The following is a 20,183-nucleotide window of genomic DNA, read 5'->3' on the forward strand; positions in this document are numbered from 1 at the left end:
TCTGTCCAGCTGGCAGCATCAGCTGTTTCATACTCATCACACATCTTAACAGTGAGTATAGAGGCTAAATGTGGGATGTTTGGTCATCGGCTCTCAGCTCCTTCACTGCTTCGCTCTAACTATTATTATTAATGACAATTTTTCCCCATCTGGCTTCATGCTTCTCCTTTTGGTTTTCCACCAAAATACATTAAGTTAACATTTAATTACAGCAACAATTTATTTCCATTTGAGTAGCATATTCTGTATCACCTCTTTCCAGCTTTATATGATACTTAAATTAAGTGAAATATTCAAACTGAAGACTACACATGCTGCACCATTACATCAAACTGAAATACTAGTGTTGTGTTTTTTTCGTCATTTACACACAATTCTCCAAAATGTTTGTTTACATGTACTCACCTGCTGTACTACAAGTATAATATGAATGCACACAATACCGTTTTATGCAACTTTAACTGTGATTTTGAATTACAATTTTACAGTTACAAACATATGATGATCTTATAGAATATGATGCAAAGTTGCATAAATGCATTGCTGTTGATTAAACTACCCAACAGTATACAATGCAGTTGACACAAGCACAACTTTTAACACCCACAGCAGTAAAATGCAACACACACACATTAACGCAACAGTAATAATTATCCTAAAACATCACTGACAGAGGACATTTTACTGCACAATGTGTAGCCTACTTTTAACTCTTTAAGTAAATTGCTGCTAATACTTTTACTAAAGTAAGATTTTGAATGCAGAACTTTTAATTGCAGTGGAGTATTTTCACCGTGTGGTATAAGTATGTTTACTCATCTAAGGGCTCTTAATACTTCTTCCACCACTGCTCAAAAAATGTGCTTAAATATAAAACTATTTTGACCTATATTCCCTTGTGTGTGCGTGTAAGTGTGTAGGCCTGTAGGTGTGTGTGTGTTTGTATGTGTGTGAGTGTAGGTGTGTGTTTGTGTGTGTGTGTGTGTGTGTGTGTAGGTGTGTGTATGTGTGGGTGTATAGGTGTGTGTGTGTTTGTATGTGTGTGAGTGTAGGTGTGTGTTTGTGTGTGTGTGTGTGTGTGTGTAGGTGTGTGTATGTGTGGGTGTATAGGTGTGTGTGTGTGTGAATTGGAACCATTCACCGCATCCGAGGTGAGGCCGGGTTCACCGTTCTCCGGTGTGTTCGTTCCTTCGGCCTCTACGTGCCGCTGCTCTTCCTATGTAGGCGGGGTCTAACTCAGAAGAAGGAGAAGAAGAAAGAACTGGGGCATTAAAAAAAAAAAAAAAAGCGAGCCAGCAGCAGCGGCTGTAACGTGTTCGGGCGATCCAGGAAAAAAAATATATTATCCATGTTAATAAATGGTGTTTTTATTCGTAAAGTAACGTCGACCGTTAGCGCGTGGTGAGCGGAAACTCAACGTGCGTTCAGTTCGCTACAACAAAGCAGACCCTTGTAACAGTTTGTATCTTAACGTTGAGTCCTCGTTCTTATTTCTTTCTAAGAGGACCGTTGTTTTTCGGGCTGATGTTTCTCTAAATCATCGGAAAACGCCAGTTTAGCATCAACATTAAGGTGAGTGTTGTTATTTCAACCGACATTTTATTTCCCACACATTTGACGATAAAAAGGGGGAGAAGCGAGGAATGTGTCTTTTCTGTTCTTCGGGGCAAACTTTGGGTGTGGATTATTAACGAGGTCTAGGTCGAAAGACCGTTTTTAAAACATGTTTTATTTCCTTTTCATTACATGGTTTCAATAACATGACTTGAAATGTTGGCGTATTCCAACATACACCTCAATCTGTCCCTCAATAATGCATCTTAATTTGGGTTTTTGTGCAGAAAGTAGGTCATTGAGCCGCTTTGCATGACCAAAGAGGGCGGTATGGGTGGGTTAAAGTATGAGGAGATAGTGTGTGTTTAAGTCCTGATTAACTATTAAAAACATTATTATACTCATAGTAGCTTTTAACCTAAAGTCAGAACCACAACAAAGGCTGTTACTGTTTAAAACTGACTAAAACTAATTTACTCTCAGTTGTGAATTTGTTTTCTGCACGAACGTTTTTTTTTTGTGAAGTTACTTTGGCATTGTTGTGTTTCTTTGTTTATTTCCCTAAAGGATAGATATAGAAACAGTTTTGTGGTTCAGCTTTTATACCTAATTTAAGGAGCTTTTATACTGAACAGCAAGCTCGTCAAGCTACACTATTTATGAGAGAATAAGTGCTTGGTTTGGTCTTTTGTCTGATTTAGTTAATGACCACAGTCATCAGAATCATCAACCAAGATTTTTCTCATCAAGATCATATTTCAGAAACCAGCTGGTTTTCTTTAGGAATGCTCTTAAAGCACTTGAGTCCATTTGTCCCACAAAACCCCTCTGCAAATGTCTTTAACATTTGTGTTTGTACATTTACGAAAGGAGCGTTTAATTTAAAGTTGCGACACAGATCTCATGCCTTTAGGCCAAAATATTCACGAAGAAAACTAAACAACCTCCTCTTCTGTAAGACAAAGCCACAAACATTGAAATGAAGGTAGAGCTGTAAAGGATATCCAGCAGCAAACCACAGCTGGACCCCAGTCTGGTCAGACTACATTGTGGACTGTATAAACTGCGGTTGAGGATCTAGTGACCTTAAAGCCAGATTGGTTAACCAGACTCTCGAGCCTCTTGTTCAGTCCTGCTCGAGGCTCTGATTCTGAAGTGTTGACTGTGCACTATGTAAGTTGGACAAGATCGGTCTTGCCTCTCATTCACTTCCTGTAAAGGAGTTATACCCTGAGGGAGTGTTTTTTTTCTTCTTCTTCTCCCTTATTAATCTCAGGGAGAGGCTTGTTGTGTTGAACTAGTAATCTCTGTCCACCAAGGCCTAATTTGGGGCCAACAGAATAAAACCTTGGGTTGATTACTAGCCTGTGTTTGCCTACAGACAGAATCCTAAAACAAGTATGCCTTTGATTACATGCAGCACGCACACACACACATTAACAGGGCTGCAGATAATACTCACCAGGCCTGGTAATTGTAGACGAGCTCCCCGTAGATCACTGACTCACTTCCCGTAGTTACATTGTTGTGGTGTTTAAAACAAGGAGTGTCTGGGGCAGTTTGCAGGGTCACTCGGCTTTACTCAACCCCAGGCTTTTACCCCCCCGACCTGTCAGATGTGAGTCATCATGGGTGATCTGGTCTTCCAGTGAAGGCCAGACGAGTCATTGCAGGCAAGGGTATGTTTGTATGTGATCATGGTTCAGACGTTAAGACATCCCTACATGGCTCCATCACTCTGTGGTTACATTTAGGAAGTCCTCCGAAGATGTGGCAAGAAACACAAGACGATTGACGGATATGTTTTTATTCTTTGTTAGATGTACAGAATATTGAGAAGGTTCAAACTTGAGACCAGAGTGCAACCAATAGTCAGAAAAAGGAGAGACGAGTTACTACGGCTGAGTCAATCTGTCAGAAAATGACATAAATTGAATTGTCAACGTTTTTGTTTATCAACAAATAGTTTGTCATTTATTTAAGGTGATCTATAGAGATGATTTAAGGCCATCTTTTACTTCTCGATGCCGATCCGAAACCAGTGCGTTAAATACAAGTTTATACAAACCTTAATCGTCCCAAACAAACATTTCAACGGTCCTATGCTTTTACGTAGGGATGCTAATCTTTCATTTGTTTATGACCCTCATTAACTGATCAATAACCGACGTTGTTGTATTAATTGATGAGGAAAATAATTGTTAGTGGCCGCTCTACAAAGGGCTTCAAGAGACTAATGTATCAAAATAAATGTCACAGATGAATCCTCAACATTCTCATCAGTTACATTGATACAAGACGATGTTAAAAACACCAAAGGGGAACAAGACATCTTTTATAAAGTGTTGGAAATGGAATCCAGCCTCAGTGAGTACGTGAAAGAAAGCTTGAAAGGAAACAACATTTTAACACTTCACTATAAGTGTTTCAACTAGTTTTTATGCCTAAACATGTCGTCATACTCACTGGCTGAGTGAACTCCTGGTTCAGGTTGGAAACGAGTGGAAAAACATCCCCATATTTCAGTGACGTAGTGCTTTTCCCTCGACATAGTATGGAGGCAGTTAAGATGGAATGTGTTATCTCATCTCTCTGAGGGTGAGAGGTTAGGGTCTCATCCACATGACGGACAAACCCCAGACCGGTCTCACAACTCCTTCTACTACTTAAACAAATATACGTCAGACTGACTTAAACTATTTCTTCGCTGTCGAGCTGTTAAAACAAACGTAAATATGTTCATGTGTGTCAGAATGATCACGTCTGGCTTTGCTATTATTGATCATTCTACTTTTATAACCACATAACGGTTATGCTAAGTAGTTTTGATACTTTCTCTTTATTTTCTTTTTGGGACGTTGGTAATGTAGTTTGGTAATATTGTGGTATGTTGGGATCTTACTGATAGTAATACTAGTTTAAACACCGGATAAACACATGCATTATTGTAGGAAAAGGACAGTAAACATTTTCAACAATCCCGTCAACTATTTTTCAATAGTCCGCTGGATGTCAGTCGGTCAAAACGTGTCCTAAAGAAACGGACTTCACTGAGTCACTCATCTAATTTGACGGCACTTTAAAGTTCAGTATCGAGCATCGTCAGGTCTTCCTGTTCGTCTGTTTGGTTTCCGTCAAACACACCGTGTTTACAGTCAGAGGCGAGCTGTTCTTCCTGGGGGGCGGGGGGGGCTTTCATTAGAGGAAATGGATGCAGAGTCATGCTGAGTTGTTTGGGGGACCTAATGGACTGAAAGTGGACTTTGACTTTCTGCAGCAGGTGGGGGGCCGGCTGGCTGACCGGAGCTGGGGTGGGGGGGTGTAACTCAGTTTGCGGACCACCAGATGACCCGCCCAGCGTGAACAATGCCCACTTGTGTTGAACGCCACCGATCACTCTGCATGTTGCTCACAGGAGTTCTTTAGCAGCAGCATTCATTATTAAATACACCATAGCTGTTGGATCTCCAAAGCGAGATATGGAAGTGGTCAGCTTGATATTAGGAGGGGGAGAGATATGTATAATATTGTTTGGATTGTGTCCTGTAACAAAGTGGATATAAAAAGCTCTTGGAGGAGCGTATAAAAACGTGGAGATGGTGTTAAAATACAAGCACATGAGACACAATCTGCCCTGAAGCTGGGACACTTTTTCCGAGTATTTAAGCAACATGTGCGCGCTCACATTGTACACTTGAATGTACACTTCTGTTTTGTTTTCACAAGAGAAAAAACACACCATCCGGGGTTAATGATGCACACTGTGGTTAACCTCGCATGAAGCGAGGAACCACAGAGACCAGCTAGAGCTGTGGTAGCTTTTGCAACTACTTCCACTTTAGCTTGTCCGATGCACGAAGAGGAATCGTGGTTATTAGCTGTGTTTTTGTCCTGCTTGCTTATGTATTTATGGCATTCATTTAGCTCGTTTTGTCGTTGTTTTGGCATGTAGTGCATTGTGAGACTTGTTTGTTTACCGACTTCATTTCAACACAACTCACAATCAGGTGCCAGACAACTTAAAACACACCTTTTTCTCTCTGCCGGTGTTCAGTGAGGAGGAAGTTGTGCATCGCCAACAAAACATATTGAGCAGGAAACTCCTTCTGTAAACATCTGTTAGAGGGTTATGAGGGGGGAGGGGCATACATTTACCATTTTAAAGATTTTAGTGTTTTCTTATTCACGGTTTTACGTGCGTGTCATATTTGTCGTCACACCAAAGTCAAAGTGTTTGTGACAGCGGTACAGAATACGATAAACTCAACCATATGGAGGAGCAGTATCAGACCCGTTGGTTCTAAACGTGGACTTTGTTCAGGTTTAGTAAATATTCACGATGTGCTTCGCTCCACCTTCAGACTACACCGGGCCTGTCTGCTCAAAGCCACATGAGCTGCAGGAAGGCAGATAATCTGCAGAGTTCATAAACATCATTTGTCTTTGGATCAGATAATGCAACACACACACACAGAAGCTCACATACCACCAGTTAATGAGACTTTTTGTCCAGTTCAGTGGCTGTATTAACTTAAACGGACATAAATACTCATAGTGGTCCCATCAAGAGGATGTCCATGCTCCAGACTTTGCACAGGGCGCTTCCCTAAATAATACCAGTCAATGAGCAGAGGAAGGAGTAAACAAAGAGGTAGTGGTGACACACGTCTGATTCAAAGCCCTTCTGTTAAACTCTGAAGCTTACCCTGGTTTCGGGGAAAGACGCCATGCTTACTGTACCTCATAAACTGAATGCATATGGACATATTGTGGTAGTATTGTTTTGTAGTCAATTTTCTGGAAATGCAACAAAAAAACCAACAAGATGGTGATTTGTTTCTGGCTAATTCAGTGACTCCTGAAATATCCAGAAATCCCGATACGTCATCACACTGTCGGGTAGGCCGAGATGTCGCACAGGGTGTGATTATTTTCAACACGCCTACACGTGTGAGCAGAGGAAGGCGTTCTGCTTTGTGATGGCGCTGCTCCCTGAGGCGTCCTTTCTGACTTTCAGATTGAATCAAAGCGCCTCGGACCTGTCTGATGTGAACCATAACAGGGAGGCGCTGCAGAGGATTGAGTTTGAGTCAGCAGCTGTTGGGAGACATTTCTTGATAAAACATTTGTCTGGGCCTGTGACTCACCCCCACTGCTTGTGTTGAAAGCTGGGCTATTATATTGGTTTTATAGCAAGCAGCTAGTGTTTACATATGTAATCTAGGATTCTCTATAGAAAAGATGAGACTGAATTCTTCACTGCTTTTTGACTGTTACATTACTATTACTCTTCTTTCTTGCCAGTGACCATACATAACACAAGTATTTTAGGAAAATACATTAATCTACAGGTTTTGAATCACCAGATTATATTGTATAAAGCCAGATTTGAACAGCCGGACCTCGCCAGGCTTTTAAATTGGTAAAGAAAGGTTGTTATTTTATCCCTAACCGTCCTGCCAAAGAACCGTCCTGAAGCTGAAGGAAGTCTGTTTGCAAGGGACAATTTCATCCAGTTGATTACTTGGTACAATGTAAATTTCATCCAGGGTTGCCGTCATTTTTGTGTGGATTTTTACGGTCATCGCTTTCTGGCTGACATTACCATCCTCAATCCAGCTCTGATTGGCATGGTTGTTTTTTTCCGACTTGAGAAACTAGACGAGCACTAGACCTAAAAAAAAATGTATTACAGAAGGTCTCCATTACACCCAATAGAAGTTATCTAGTGTGCAGTTTGTCTTTACCCTCTCAGACCAACCAGAGGCCTCTTGATTATATCAAACCTTTTTATTACATGACATTACAATATGTTCTATATCTGGAATCTGGACAATTTGTAAAGTTTCTTGAGCTGGTTGATGAATATCAACCCAAAGATATTCAGTTAATTGTCGTAAATGACCAAGAAAAGCAGCAGATCCTCATATTTGCAGAGCTGGAACTAGAAAAAATAATAAAAGAATGGTGGAAATGATTTCCCAATTTTTGTGTTAAAGACTAATCAATTAAGCAACTACTTGTTTCAGATGAATACTTGTGATTAGTTTTGATTTGTTTAACCGCTGCACTTTGCAATTTGAGGCGACAGCTTGAGTATTTATAAGTTAACCTGTTTTATCTACACTATAGAAAGCAAGAGCCTGTTTTGTATTGTCGCACACGTCCATATTGGATAAAGTCCAGTCAAAAGCCTCAGTTACTGTATGTGTCTTGGAAAGAGCTGAGCGGCTCTTGCTACTATTAACAGAGGTAGAATTGTAAATATAAAAATTGTGACGCTAACGTTGAACATCGCGAGCACAAAGCATGTGTCGCCTCTCGTCTTCTCCAGCCTGACCATACAAAGTCATGATCCAACACGGCGTGCTCCTGGTACTCTAAATATTAGGCTCTCGGGTCCGTCATCAAGATGGCTCATACACTAGTTTCTGCTCCACATAGGGATGATTTACTCAACTGATATGTGGGACAGATAGAGTACAGTAGCTGCAACCAGGTGCCTCATAGTTTGGATTATAAAAAAACAAAGACAAGATACAACTCGTAGATGGTGCTGTACTTTCAGGAGGTAGAATCATTAGGATCACTTTCTGCTGTTAAGACGTTGTCTTGCATTGGAGGGAATGTGGTCTATTTGTGGAGACAGTAGTTGGTTCAGTGACCAACACACAGACCTTTGCTGGAAGAGTGAATTCAGGAATTCACCAGTTACCAGCTGGCCTTCTATCATGTTTCACAGTTATGAGGAGCAGTTTTTACCTCAGTCTGTTGTGGATCAGGGAGCCATCGGCCTCTGTCGGCCCGCCGTCGCTATCAGCTCTTATCAGCGCTGACGTTAGCTTTTTAGCAGCGCTGTCTTTGATCTTCCACCATTTCTTAGGTCATACAATAATTCAGCTGTCACTCGCTTCAATACTTTTGATTCTGAAAAGGAAGTGACACTGCTGCTGGTCATATTAATCAGTTGAGTTATCTCTTATATGCATTCCTCTGATGAAGAAGAGCAAATGTAAGTAAAGAAAAGCGGATAGATTGGAGAAGATGTCTTTTTTTTTTATATTTCATTTGGGGTAGAAGTCTGTGTCCAAAACCATCATGCCCCATGAAGTGCCAGTGCCTCCCTAATGCCATTACTGTGGAGACCCTGAGTTCCTCCCAAATATCTGTCAGCTCTCTGTAATTTGCAGGACGAGCCCCAGAGTGGTAAACAAAGCTGTACTTCAGGAATGTTGGGGAGGAGCGCTGATATAGTGTAGAAAGTCCTTTCAGTTGGTGGTGGCTTGAATGTTATGAGGCATCTTGCTGGGTATGTTGAATGGTTTTTTTTTGTCCGTCTTGCCACAAAGTTGTTCTTTGGGTAAAAGTTTAAGTATATTTAAAAAGGGAAAAGTGTCTATTGATCAACAGAAAATGATTTACGTCCGTTACAAGATTATTATTTCGTCATTTCTGCTCTGTTTTTCTGAATTATCGAGATACCTGAAGATCCTACGCAAAGCTCTCGCCTGCATGGAGTACGCTTTCTGCTGCTAATCGGCCTCCAGCGGTGCTAGCTGTATGATTTCAAGTACAGCGTCGATACATGTAGGAGTCTACGGTAGTAGTTGCATGCCAAATTGTGTCGGCTAACTGTTCACTTGACCAGGTAACAAACTAAATGCTAGTCCAGCGTGAGGTGCCCGCGTACAGTCGACACATTAATAACAAAACCATCTATATCACTTAAAGACGTCATTACCTCCCAATGTTCAAAACCACCAAACAAAGCGTCCATGAAATCAAGCTCTTCTTGTTCATTCAGGAAAACCACAAGAAAAGTTTCTTCAGAATTATCAAGATAATAATCTCCTTAATTTAGAAAAACAGGGCAGACATTTTCTTATCTCAAGTGAATGTGTTTCGCTTCCGTTCTTTAAATCTTTTCCAATCGTGTCCGGAGACTTGTTTTTCTTTCACCCTTCCCCCCACAGCAGTCTGATAACTATCACTAAAGCACTTAAACTCGCATCTAAGTTGGTCATTAGGCTGCATTTAACAGGATGTGGTTGTTGGTGCAGATGCCTGTACGCTCTGACCCACAGCTGTGCTTCTACTGTGTACAGCCACCAGTTTTACCTCTACGTCACTCATAGTTAACTGTAAAAAGTAAATGTGTAAATGTAAATATACTCTTATCTGCTGACACTGACAATGTGCATATTGGCGTAAACATATCCCACCAGGGATGGACTATTTTGGGGCTCAGCTGTTGACTTTGCTTCTGTCTACACTGCCTGGTTTTCCTGCACAGAAAGTTGGTCTGAGTTTTGAGGATTGGGCAGAAAGTCGAGGAAGTGTGTCACTGGAGTTGTCGTGAATGGCAGAGACTCAGGAAGAGGCATGAACTAGCATGACCAAATATGGGAACACACCTTCCTTTTTTCTCTGTTTTTCTGGCATGCTGTGACCTTTGCTTACGTTTTTAGTAAAACATGTTGACCCACCAACAAAGCTATTTCCATGCAGCTGTCACACTGCTGTTGGTTAGTGCTCCGCAGCCCCAGAGAGGCATCAAAGGACTTCTCCATGAACCAGTTATTCCTCTGCAGTTACATTCTGTGGCAGCTTTTAAACGTCGGCCGTCTTAAAGCTACTGCTGCTCTGTTTCAGTCATTACAAGTCAAGTTAGACTCCTTATAAATCACTGTGGTTGATACCGAACACCTCGCATGTAAATGTGACCATTCTGTCCTTTTTACGCCATATTTTTATTGTGTCTCCTCAAGCGTCTCTCTCTCTCTTGTCGAGTCTTATCTGAAATTCCCCATCGAGATAACCAACTACCTCTACAGGCCTTTAACGTCACAAACCAGTCAGAAAGCAAGTATGTAGTGTGGTTTCATGGAAGTGCTGATGAGTGTGGGCAAATGGTTTCCTCCATATTTGGAATAGACCAAATGGGAGTTGCTCCTCCCCTCTGCTGCCGAGCGGTGACGGAGGTATTTCAGGATAAAGTCTTCACAGCACAGAGCATGAAAGATGTTGTTAACCTAAATGTTTTTCATCCTGTTGGTCTCCTTCAAATTCAAACTATTGTTTTACGACTCGCATGTCCATGAGAGCCTTTTTAAAGAGGGGGGTGTTGCTGTGTTAATGGTACACTTGGTAGTGAACTAGTTTCTTTAAGCGTTGACTTTCTTACATGTAGGTGAACTCTATCACAAAGGGATCACATTGTTCTTATGTGTGTGTGCACAACGCAGCCGTGAGGTCACAACTCCGACATGTGGACGTCTTTTTATCTTTTATAAAGATGGCGCCGTCTCACATTAAACCTCTACAACCACTACAAAGCACACACTGATGTTACACACACACGCACGACCCTTTTCGTTTGCTGTCACTGACACGAGTAACAAAGCTGTCTGATTCAGATCTGTTTCTTTCATGTTGTGTTAACACATTGCGTTTTTCTTGTCACAGATGGATCTGCGGTTACTTCTAATAGCGACGCTGTCGGCAGTCCTCTGTGGCAGCCGGGCGCAGCAAGGTAAGAACAAGAAAAGGTTGTAAAGTAACCCTAACCCTGCTCCAGTCTTCTTATCTTAGCTGTTAAGTACGAGCTAACTCGTAGCGTAGCATGTTTCTCATCTGTGCTAACAGACACCCAGTTTAGTCCTTATTGTTCCACTTCATGTGTATGTAGATTATCATGCTTCCACTCGACAGCCTCTCTCTGTGATTTCTTCGTTTCTTAAGCACGTTGCAATACTTTCATCCACTCGTCACATCTTGTATTTCATGGTTTTATAACTGTGGGTCCTGCTGGTTGGAGGTGAAGTCATTACTTGGTGAGCTGCCTCGGGCTTCTCTCAGCGTGACTCCGTTTTCTAGACTGGGAGGAAGTTGTGTCTTGCAGCCAAAAAAAGCCAAAGCTGTTTTGAGTTAGTGAACGAATGGAAATTCGGTTTTGTCATCTTGGCTCACAGGACCTTGTGTTGTCTCTTTTTCAGAGGGAAGCATATGCATCAAGGCCAACGCACAGTCGTGTGGGGAATGCATCCAGGTCGCAGAGACGTGTGGATGGTGCACAGATGAAGTGAGTTGAATCAGTAAAGTGTTTTTAATAATCATATGAATGAAATAGTATATACAAGATTCTTAAACTGCGGGCGTGGCACGCTCGGAGATTTGTGGTTTGTGTGGCAGCGTTGCTTAATGGTTGAATTGCACAGAAACAGCCAACAAGCACAGCAGGGAGTCATCATCTTGAGTATTAAATAATGCAATCTAACAAATATAAATGTCACCTTTTGACAAATTAATTTCAAAACAGTTAGAGCTATTTAACAAACAAATACAGTCCAATGATTTAAAATATCATAACAATGTATTTGATGGTTTTTATTATTAATTTGAAAAGGAGGCAAGATTTAAAAAGTAAGAACATTTTTCTTTGTTTTTGCTAATTAATTTGTCTTTATTATTTATGCAAATGGCTACATAAACTGTACTTGCCCTATAACCACAAACACAGCTAGAGCAGTACTAGAGACTTAAGACGTTCTTGAGACCTTTCGACCAAACACAAGTTGACCACAACTCCATTAAATGTAAACACGAGTGCTGCTGCTTCTCGTCTCACAGGGAAACTCTGTCTGTATAATCCTCTTTAATCAGACGTTCTCTGTCCTCTTCTGAGGGAACAGACCACAGTATAGGAAAATACTGTTTTACTGCACCGAGAGGTTAATATGAAATGTATGTGTGGCGACTACAAAGTGCAGGATGACACATATTATAATTGTATGTCGTGCTGTGCAACAAATGTTTGAGAAGAATCTTTATTCCCACAAAAATAAAGTCATAAACAGCATTTTTTTGAATGCCTCGTCCTACTTTGTTGTGGTATCACCATCACTAATGATTTACGATCTCCAAAATATTGTGACTACCTGAAAGCATCAGCAGTCGTCCCCTAGTATCATTAACCAATTAACGTATTCATCCAAAATGGTGAGATTCGATTGGCCAGCCGAGCCCTGTGAGTCAGTACTTCCTCTGAAAACTGCTCACCAAGGTGAGTCTCTTGGTGAATAACATCTCTTTTTGTCCGTTCGGCACATGTCGAGAGCCGCATTCCTGTTAAATCTTGCCCGTATTTTTCCGTCAGACGGCAGACTGTCATTCCTGAGCGCATGCAATCACAACACGACTGCAACTTTTAGCTCAGTCGTGTTTGGTTGCTTTAGATGAAATATCTCTGCAGCCCTGATGTATCTTTGTGGTTTGATCTTCTCAAAGTCAAAGGGCATTACGCTCCAAATCAACCCTAAAATTACAAAGAATCCCATCGCTGAAGTACAGCTCTCAAAGTGCTACAAGAGCTTTATAAACAAAGTACTTATTTTGTGCCTTTACGATCTGATTTCACTGCATCATCTAAAAACCATGGGCGGTGTGTATGCTGCCCACTGCTGAGAATGTTATGCATGTTATTTCCTGTGTGATTTGAGATCGGCTAAACAGTTTTTTGTTTTTTTTTCTCATTTTCTGTATTCATCCCACAAACTTAATGTTCTTCAGAACAATAGGTGTCTTGTATTTCTGGGGTATTTGTGGGATATCGTGTGCATCCAATCTATATTCTCAGCCAGGCTCCCCCAGTCATCTGTTTCTCCTCGTCTCCTGCTGCTGAAGAACAATTGCCCAAAAAAACAACAACGAGAGTTAAAGTGCAATGGATCGATTCCAGAGGCCTCGTTGGTTGAAATACTCGTATCTGCAGCGTTCGTACCCTAAATAATTACACAAAAGCAGAACAAGTTGTTGCCTCTGGTATAAACATCAATTTATTTCTTCCTTCAAAATCTCCCCTCTACAAGTCTGTGAACATAATACAGTGACATATTAGGATTTTGTGTAAAGTCCAGATTGGTGTGACGTTAAAGCCCAGGCAACAATATTCAGGACATGAGTTATGTATGTAGTATAATAAAAAAACTCCTGTGCTATTTCACAGAACTTGCTCACTGTGGGCGAGTCCAAGTCGGCTCGCTGTGACGATCTGGAGTCCCTGAAGAAGAGAAGATGTAACGTGACCACGATTGAGAACCCGCGTGGAAGCATCGACATCAACACGAACAAGCCCGTCACCAACCGCAAGAAGGACGTGGCCGAGAAACTGAAGCCCGAGCAGATCACCCAGATCCAGCCGCAGAAACTCACCCTGACACTCAGATCTGGTAAATATTCTGTAGGCGGGTCTTTGACTGTGTTGCCAGAGCAGGTTGGAACAAAGTGTTTTATTTAGAGCATGTATTGTATCTTTGGTATCTGGGTAAACCAATGTTTGTCGACCAGCTCTGGAGCAAAGTTGAAGTCATTAAGTTTGTTTGAAATGTGTTTTAGAAAAGACCAAAAGTTTATCATAGACTCAAAGTAAGATTTCTTGTCATAGCTGAAGACTTTTGCTGCCTTTAAAATCTCCTTCATCCCTAAGATTCAAATCAATTTAAGAAATGTATAAAAAACAATTAATGTAATGTCACAATCTCTTAAATTCACTAAACACTATGTGTTTTGTTTTGTCCATTAGGTGAACCCCAGACCTTTGAGCTGAAATTCAAGCGTGCTGAGGACTACCCCATTGACCTCTATTACCTTATGGGCCTCTCCTTCTCCATGAAAGATGATTTGGAAAACGTCAAGAACCTCGGCACTGACCTCATGAGGGAAATGCAGGGGATTACCTCCGACTTCAGGATCGGTAAGAACAACTCGATAATAATCAACGGAAAAGCTGTCGTGTGACGAGTACAAGTAAAAAAAAAAAAAAAACACGTTCTCCTTTCTTTAGGCTTCGGCTCGTTCGTGGAGAAGACGGTCATGCCGAACATCAGCACCACTCCAGCCAGGCTCATCAACCCCTGCACGGGGAACCAGAACTGCACCAGCCCCTTCAGCTACAAGAACGTCCTGCAGCTCACGGACAAGGGAGACGAGTTCAATCGCCTGGTCAGTCAGCAGCAGATCTCAGGGAACCTGGACTCTCCAGAGGGGGGCTTCGATGCCATCATGCAGGTGGCGGTCTGTGAGGTAAGAAGGCGCTTAAAGGTTTTTTGTCTGGTGCCTTGTAAACGTGTGAAAATATTAAGGAGAAGACTCTCTTTGTGTCCGTCTTCCCAGAACCAAATCGGCTGGAGGAACGTGACTCGTCTGCTGGTGTTTTCCACCGACGCCGGCTTCCACTTCGCTGGAGACGGCAAACTGGGCGGCATCGTCCTGCCCAACGACGGCAGGTGTCACCTGGAGAACGACATGTACACCATGAGCCACTACTATGTATTTAGTTTGTCATTTATGTATATCTGCATGATGTATCTTGAGAGAGTTGACTGGGCGTCTGTGCTGTTTTCAGCTTTTACTGATTGTCTCAGTTTCTAAGAGTTGTTTCTTCACAGACACGCAGTGTGGGATTATAAATGGGAGCTGAATTCTGCTTGTATTGATAATGTGTGTTTGTTTCTTCCCGTGTTGATGAACCCTTTGATAGGACTATCCCTCCATCGCCCATTTGGTTCAGAAACTGAGTGATCACAACATCCAGACCATCTTTGCCGTCACGGAGGAATTCCAGCCTGTTTACAAGGTAAACTTTGTGTTTTCTGTATCGTCAGAATTGTTTTTACTATTCCGTGTTTTAACTCAAAAGTAAGATGCACATTTAACATTTGTTCTCTTTGTTCTTACCTCTCGACTCTTGTGTCTCTTTCAGGAATTGAAAAATCTAATTCCCAAATCAGCCGTCGGCACGCTTTCCTCCAACTCCAGCAACGTCATCAAACTCATTATTGACGCTTACAACGTGAGTCAAACATCACGTCTGACTGTCTCTGTCATTAAGAGATGGCTTTGTTTATTTTATGACGTTACATCTTGTGGGGAAAATGTTCAACATCCTTTTTAAAGATTCCCGGGCTAAATACAGATTACAGTGAATCCCCTCAAGGGCTCATGAAAGAGAGGGAAATATTCTTGTGACTACTTCTCCTTGGTATTAAATACTACGCACACATTCAGGTGACATGAACGCTGTCCATTTTACTCCATCACATATGTATTAATGAGGCCCGGCACTGTAAAGCTGGGTTACCGCATGGAAAAGGCTTGTAAACTTAGATTATGATTAACCTATATCACTAGAGCCTTTAGCGATTGTTTGATCCCTCTTGTTTCTGGACAGTCTTTGTCATCCGAGGTCATTCTGGAAAACGGCAGGCTGCCAGAAGGAGTCTCCATCACCTACAAGTCCATCTGTAAGAACGGTGTGGAGGGAACGGGGGAGAACGGCAGGAAGTGCTCCAACATCTCCATCGGAGACGAGGTAGATGTCGTTCTTTTTGCTGCAATCTGTTTGCATGTGTGAAAATGACATTTGTGATTCTTAAGCATCCCAACTCATGGGTAAACCTACGTTGCACAGTGGGGAAAGCATTGGCAACACAACACAAGTGGTGCAAGTGCTCAATCGCTGGCAGCAGCCTGGGTGTCCTTCTCCCTACGCTAGTGTTGTCTCTGGGAATTTCCTGCTTCAAATTGAGAGACAAAAAGGTTCAAACCAAATGCATTTAGTAAAAGAACAACAAGACAAACAATAAATGACAAACACCTCAAATAACCTGAGCCATGTCTGAGAAATATAACGATAAACTTCAAGGCTTCCTCCTAATAGTTGTAATGACCCTATAAACCCTCCTCTGGCTTCCCCAGGTGTCTTTCAAGATTTCCGTTGAATTCCAGAAGTGTCCATTGCACGGCAACCCTGAGGTCATTAAGATTAAACCACTGGGCTTCACCGAGGAGGTGGAGGTAGTCCTGAACTTCATCTGCAACTGTGAGTGCGCCGCTAAAGGAGAGCCCAACAGTGAGAAATGCCACGAGGGCAACGGGATCTTTGAGTGCGGAGCCTGCAAGTACGTATTCAGCTAAGATACAGCCACTCCTGATATAACCATGACTCTGTATCTCTAACCAGAAAAGGGAACTACTTATTAGAAAATACCTGGTGCCATTATACATGGTATGAAAAGCTGCATCTTTGACTTTCTCAACTCTAATGTAGGTTCAGACCACTGTGCTTTACTTGAATGATTCTGCTCACAATGTTGGACTTCCCGTTTCCTGTGTCAGGTGTAACGACGGACGCATCGGGCGTGAGTGCGAGTGCAGCAAAGACGAGGTGCGGACGGAGGACCTGGACGCTAACTGCCGCAAAGACAACGGTACGGATATCTGCAGCAACAACGGCGACTGTGTGTGCGGCACCTGCGAGTGCAAGAAGCGGGAGAATCCTGCGGAGATCTACACCGGCAAGTACTGCGAGTGCGACAACTTCAACTGTGACCGCTCCAACAACAAGCTCTGCGGAGGTGAGGGTTGTAGAAATAGAACTACTTGAAAGTCTGACAACCTGTTGTGTTGTTAAACTCTGTGGTAACCGTTTCCTGTGCTTTCCCAGGACACGGCCGCTGTGACTGCAGGAAGTGCATCTGCGATGCCAACTACACGGGCAGTGCCTGCGACTGCTCCTTGGAGACCGCCACCTGCCTCGCCAAGAACGGCCAGATCTGCAACGGCCGCGGTACTTGCGAATGCGGCATCTGCAAATGCACCAACGCCAAGTTCCAGGGCCCAACCTGCGAGATCTGCCCCACCTGCCCCGGCGTCTGCGCTGAGCACAAGTGAGTCTGAAGCTCGCATGCTCGGCTAGAAACGCAAAATTCTGGAATCTAAAAATGTAGAGTTACCGTTGGTCAGAGATATTGTGAAATATCACGAAAGTTTAAAAGTTAAATTCCAGGTTGAGACAGTTGAATTGTGATCTGTAGATGCTGTATATCAGATTAGTAACTCGAGTGAATCAACCCTCCGCCTGTGTCTTCACAGAGATTGCGTGCAGTGCCGGGCATTCGACGCCGGTGAGAAGAAGGACACGTGTGAGAGCGTCTGCAGCTACTTCCAGCTGATCAAGGTGAAGGATCGCGACAAGCTGCCTCAGCCGACCGACCAGAGCTTCCCGCTGACTCACTGCAAAGAGCGGGACGCCAACGACTGCTGGTTCTTATACACCTACGCCATCCGGAACGACGCCAAGGAGGTGTACGTGGTGGAGACGCTGGGTATGTTTTTAAGTAAAAAGTACCATGTGGAGTTTTTAAAAGGCAAAGAAGAGGACTGCTAGCAAAACAGCCTTGTAAAACATGAAGGTTTGAGCTTTGTAGATGTGTTATGAAGAAATAAATGCATTAAACGCAATTGTTAGCCCTCAATGATACATTTTCTCTGTTTCAGAGTGCCCGGCGGGACCCGACATCATCCCCATCGTGGCCGGTGTGGTCGCCACTTGACCACACCGTTGGACTTGTGGCGCCACGGTGTGGTCGCCACAAGCCACTTTCTTTAAGCCTGAGACATACATTCTAATGGCCGACATAAAACTAAATACAACCAGGTCAAAACAAGCTATAAAAGAATGCAACAGGGGTATTTTTGCTGCTTCATCTTTATTTCTGTAGCATTTTCACTTTTCCTCTTTTTTGTCTCAGAAAAAACACTCTTATGGCTCAAGAACATAACATAATAAGACTGGATGCATTTCCAAGATAGAGCAGTGAGATCAAATGGGGGGGGGGGTGAGAGAATTGAAGGAGAAACAACGAGACTGCTTCTCCGCAGGTGAAGGGTAAGAACGGGGATAATGGGATGCAGATGCAGAGGGTAGATATGCGGAGCTGTGGAGCGGCAAGAGAGAAAACAGAAGGATGAGAGGCGCTCGAGGGCGGCTTCCCCCTGCAGATGTTGACAGAAAACAGACAGAGACGTGTGGAGGTGAAGGGGAGGAGGAGGGAGGAGAACAAAGGATGGATGGCTTCCCCGCAGGTGGGACGAGCTCTGATTGAGCGATGGAGGCGAACGAGGAGAGCGGAGGCGAAAAAAAAAAGAGACACAGACGAGAGGAAGACGTGGGCTGAAGTAGGGGAGCGGAGGAGGAGGGGTTTGTGCTTCCACTTGTTTTATTTTTGGGACACAATGTGTATTGTACACACATCGGCAACAACAGGAGACATGATAAAGATAATAGCAATCATAAGTACTAATAATTTAACAGGAAGTGAATACTTATCTAAATATTTATACCCCTACATATATACAGTATATATACACACACGTATAGCATACCCGTACATATACCTTCCCACATATACACACATATGAATAAGAAAAAATACAAAATAATAAATACAAAATATATGTATATATATAATGTGGTATATTTTCAGGCCTTACACAGTACAGCGAAGACCCCAAGTGTATTTGTCTTAGATGAAAACCAGATGTGCAGGAGACCAGGGGCAGAAGGGTGGATGTGTAGAATGAGGAGGCCACATACATTCTCTTATGTTCCGCCCAGATGTTGCATGACATGGACCCTATATAAAGATGAAGCGAGAGCCCTAAAGGCAGGGACTTTCGGATTCGACTTGAGACCTCCGGACGATCTAGACGTCCGTAATGGCATGTGTTGCTTGTTTGTAATAAACTTTATTATACCAGCAAGAACAGTGTCCACGGAGCATCCTTCATCATCACTTCAACAGAACTGTCGCATGCAAGATACGACAATAATAACAAAATAAAAATGAAATAAATGGAAATAAAATAAATAAAGAAGTATTTCACAAGTCAAATGGTAGTAAAGATTCTCTATCACCTCACAACCACCCAGATTTATCTTTAGACCCCTTGGGGGGTCCTGAACCTCAGGTTGGAGATCACGGCTCTGAACTATTCTAGACTCTGTTGAAACACGTTTTCTGGCTGACAGGAGGTTTCGGGTTTCTGCACATGGCAGTCCAATAAATGTAAGAAAATATAGAAAAAGGAAGGCGAATCAATCGTGTCAATCGTATCTCAATATTTCTCCTGAACCTTCATAACGTGATCCTGACACGAGTAAACCCGCCCATCTGGTGTTCTGATTCAGGATCTGAATTTAACCACACAATAAGTTTAATCTTATTTCATAGCTGTAACTTTTAATTTAAAATGTGATAAAAAGCAGCTTATATTTCCATCAGTTTGACCCACTTTAACTTCTTCTGTGGAACAATGAATTAGGCCGATTTCACACATCAGGACTTTATCCCGAGATGAAGAGTTTCTCATGCTCGGCTACAGATGGAGTTCTTTGTTGCGTTGAGTCCACGTGTTCTTTTAAAGAGACGCTTTTCTGCACCAGTCGACCCTGTGGAGAGTGCAGTTATGTCGGGCCCGTATGGTTCCTGCACTCTTGTAACCTCGACCCCTGCAGTCACCCGTTTAGGAATGTGAGTGCGAGTAGAGAGGTGAGGTTACATAAGGTCCCGTGGGGGATAACACGGGACACTTTGGGGAGAAATTAACGTAAAATTCCACATTTTACTGCTCTAAATTGAAAATTAATGACTTAAACAGAAAATACAAACACATTCAACTGACTTTGAGTCATGGTTATCCTTTCGTCGTCAATTAAGCTTTATATTTATGTTCCTCGTGTAAAATAGCAAAATTCTCAATGAGTTGCAGCAATAAATGTATGATAGAAC

At 42.5% G+C, this 20,183-nt stretch overlaps 1 protein-coding gene across 1 annotated transcript; it reads left to right on the top strand.

The window, feature by feature from the left end:
• Positions 1–1,254: 1,254 nt before the first annotated feature.
• LOC142955892 (integrin beta-1-like) lies at positions 1,255–19,158 on the top strand. Its single transcript, XM_076097118.1, has 15 exons — positions 1,255–1,572; positions 11,020–11,086; positions 11,550–11,635; positions 13,559–13,781; positions 14,135–14,305; positions 14,396–14,634; positions 14,725–14,880; positions 15,092–15,187; positions 15,314–15,403; positions 15,782–15,922; positions 16,309–16,511; positions 16,729–16,967; positions 17,057–17,279; positions 17,485–17,717; positions 17,890–19,158. The coding sequence occupies exons 2-15, from the start codon at positions 11,020–11,022 to the stop codon at positions 17,943–17,945; spliced, it is 2,223 nt and encodes a 740-aa protein (XP_075953233.1). The 5' UTR covers positions 1,255–1,572; the 3' UTR covers positions 17,946–19,158.
• The last annotated feature ends 1,025 nt before the right edge of the window (positions 19,159–20,183 follow it).

Source organism: Anarhichas minor, unplaced genomic scaffold (assembly GCF_050575085.1).
Source record: "Anarhichas minor isolate MPS153535 unplaced genomic scaffold, ASM5057508v1 ptg000024l, whole genome shotgun sequence".
Lineage (NCBI taxonomy): Eukaryota > Metazoa > Chordata > Actinopteri > Perciformes > Anarhichadidae > Anarhichas > Anarhichas minor.

Excerpts from the sequence above, each read along its gene's own strand:
- LOC142955892 (XM_076097118.1), top strand. The coding sequence starts at position 11,020 with ATGGATCTGCGGTTACTTCTAATAGCGACGCTGTCGGCAGTCCTCTGT. Across the intron at positions 11,087-11,549 it reads TGGCAGCCGGGCGCAGCAAG|AGGGAAGCATATGCATCAAG; the intron begins GTAAGAACAAGA and ends TCTCTTTTTCAG. Across the intron at positions 17,718-17,889 it reads GTACGTGGTGGAGACGCTGG|AGTGCCCGGCGGGACCCGAC; the intron begins GTATGTTTTTAA and ends TCTCTGTTTCAG.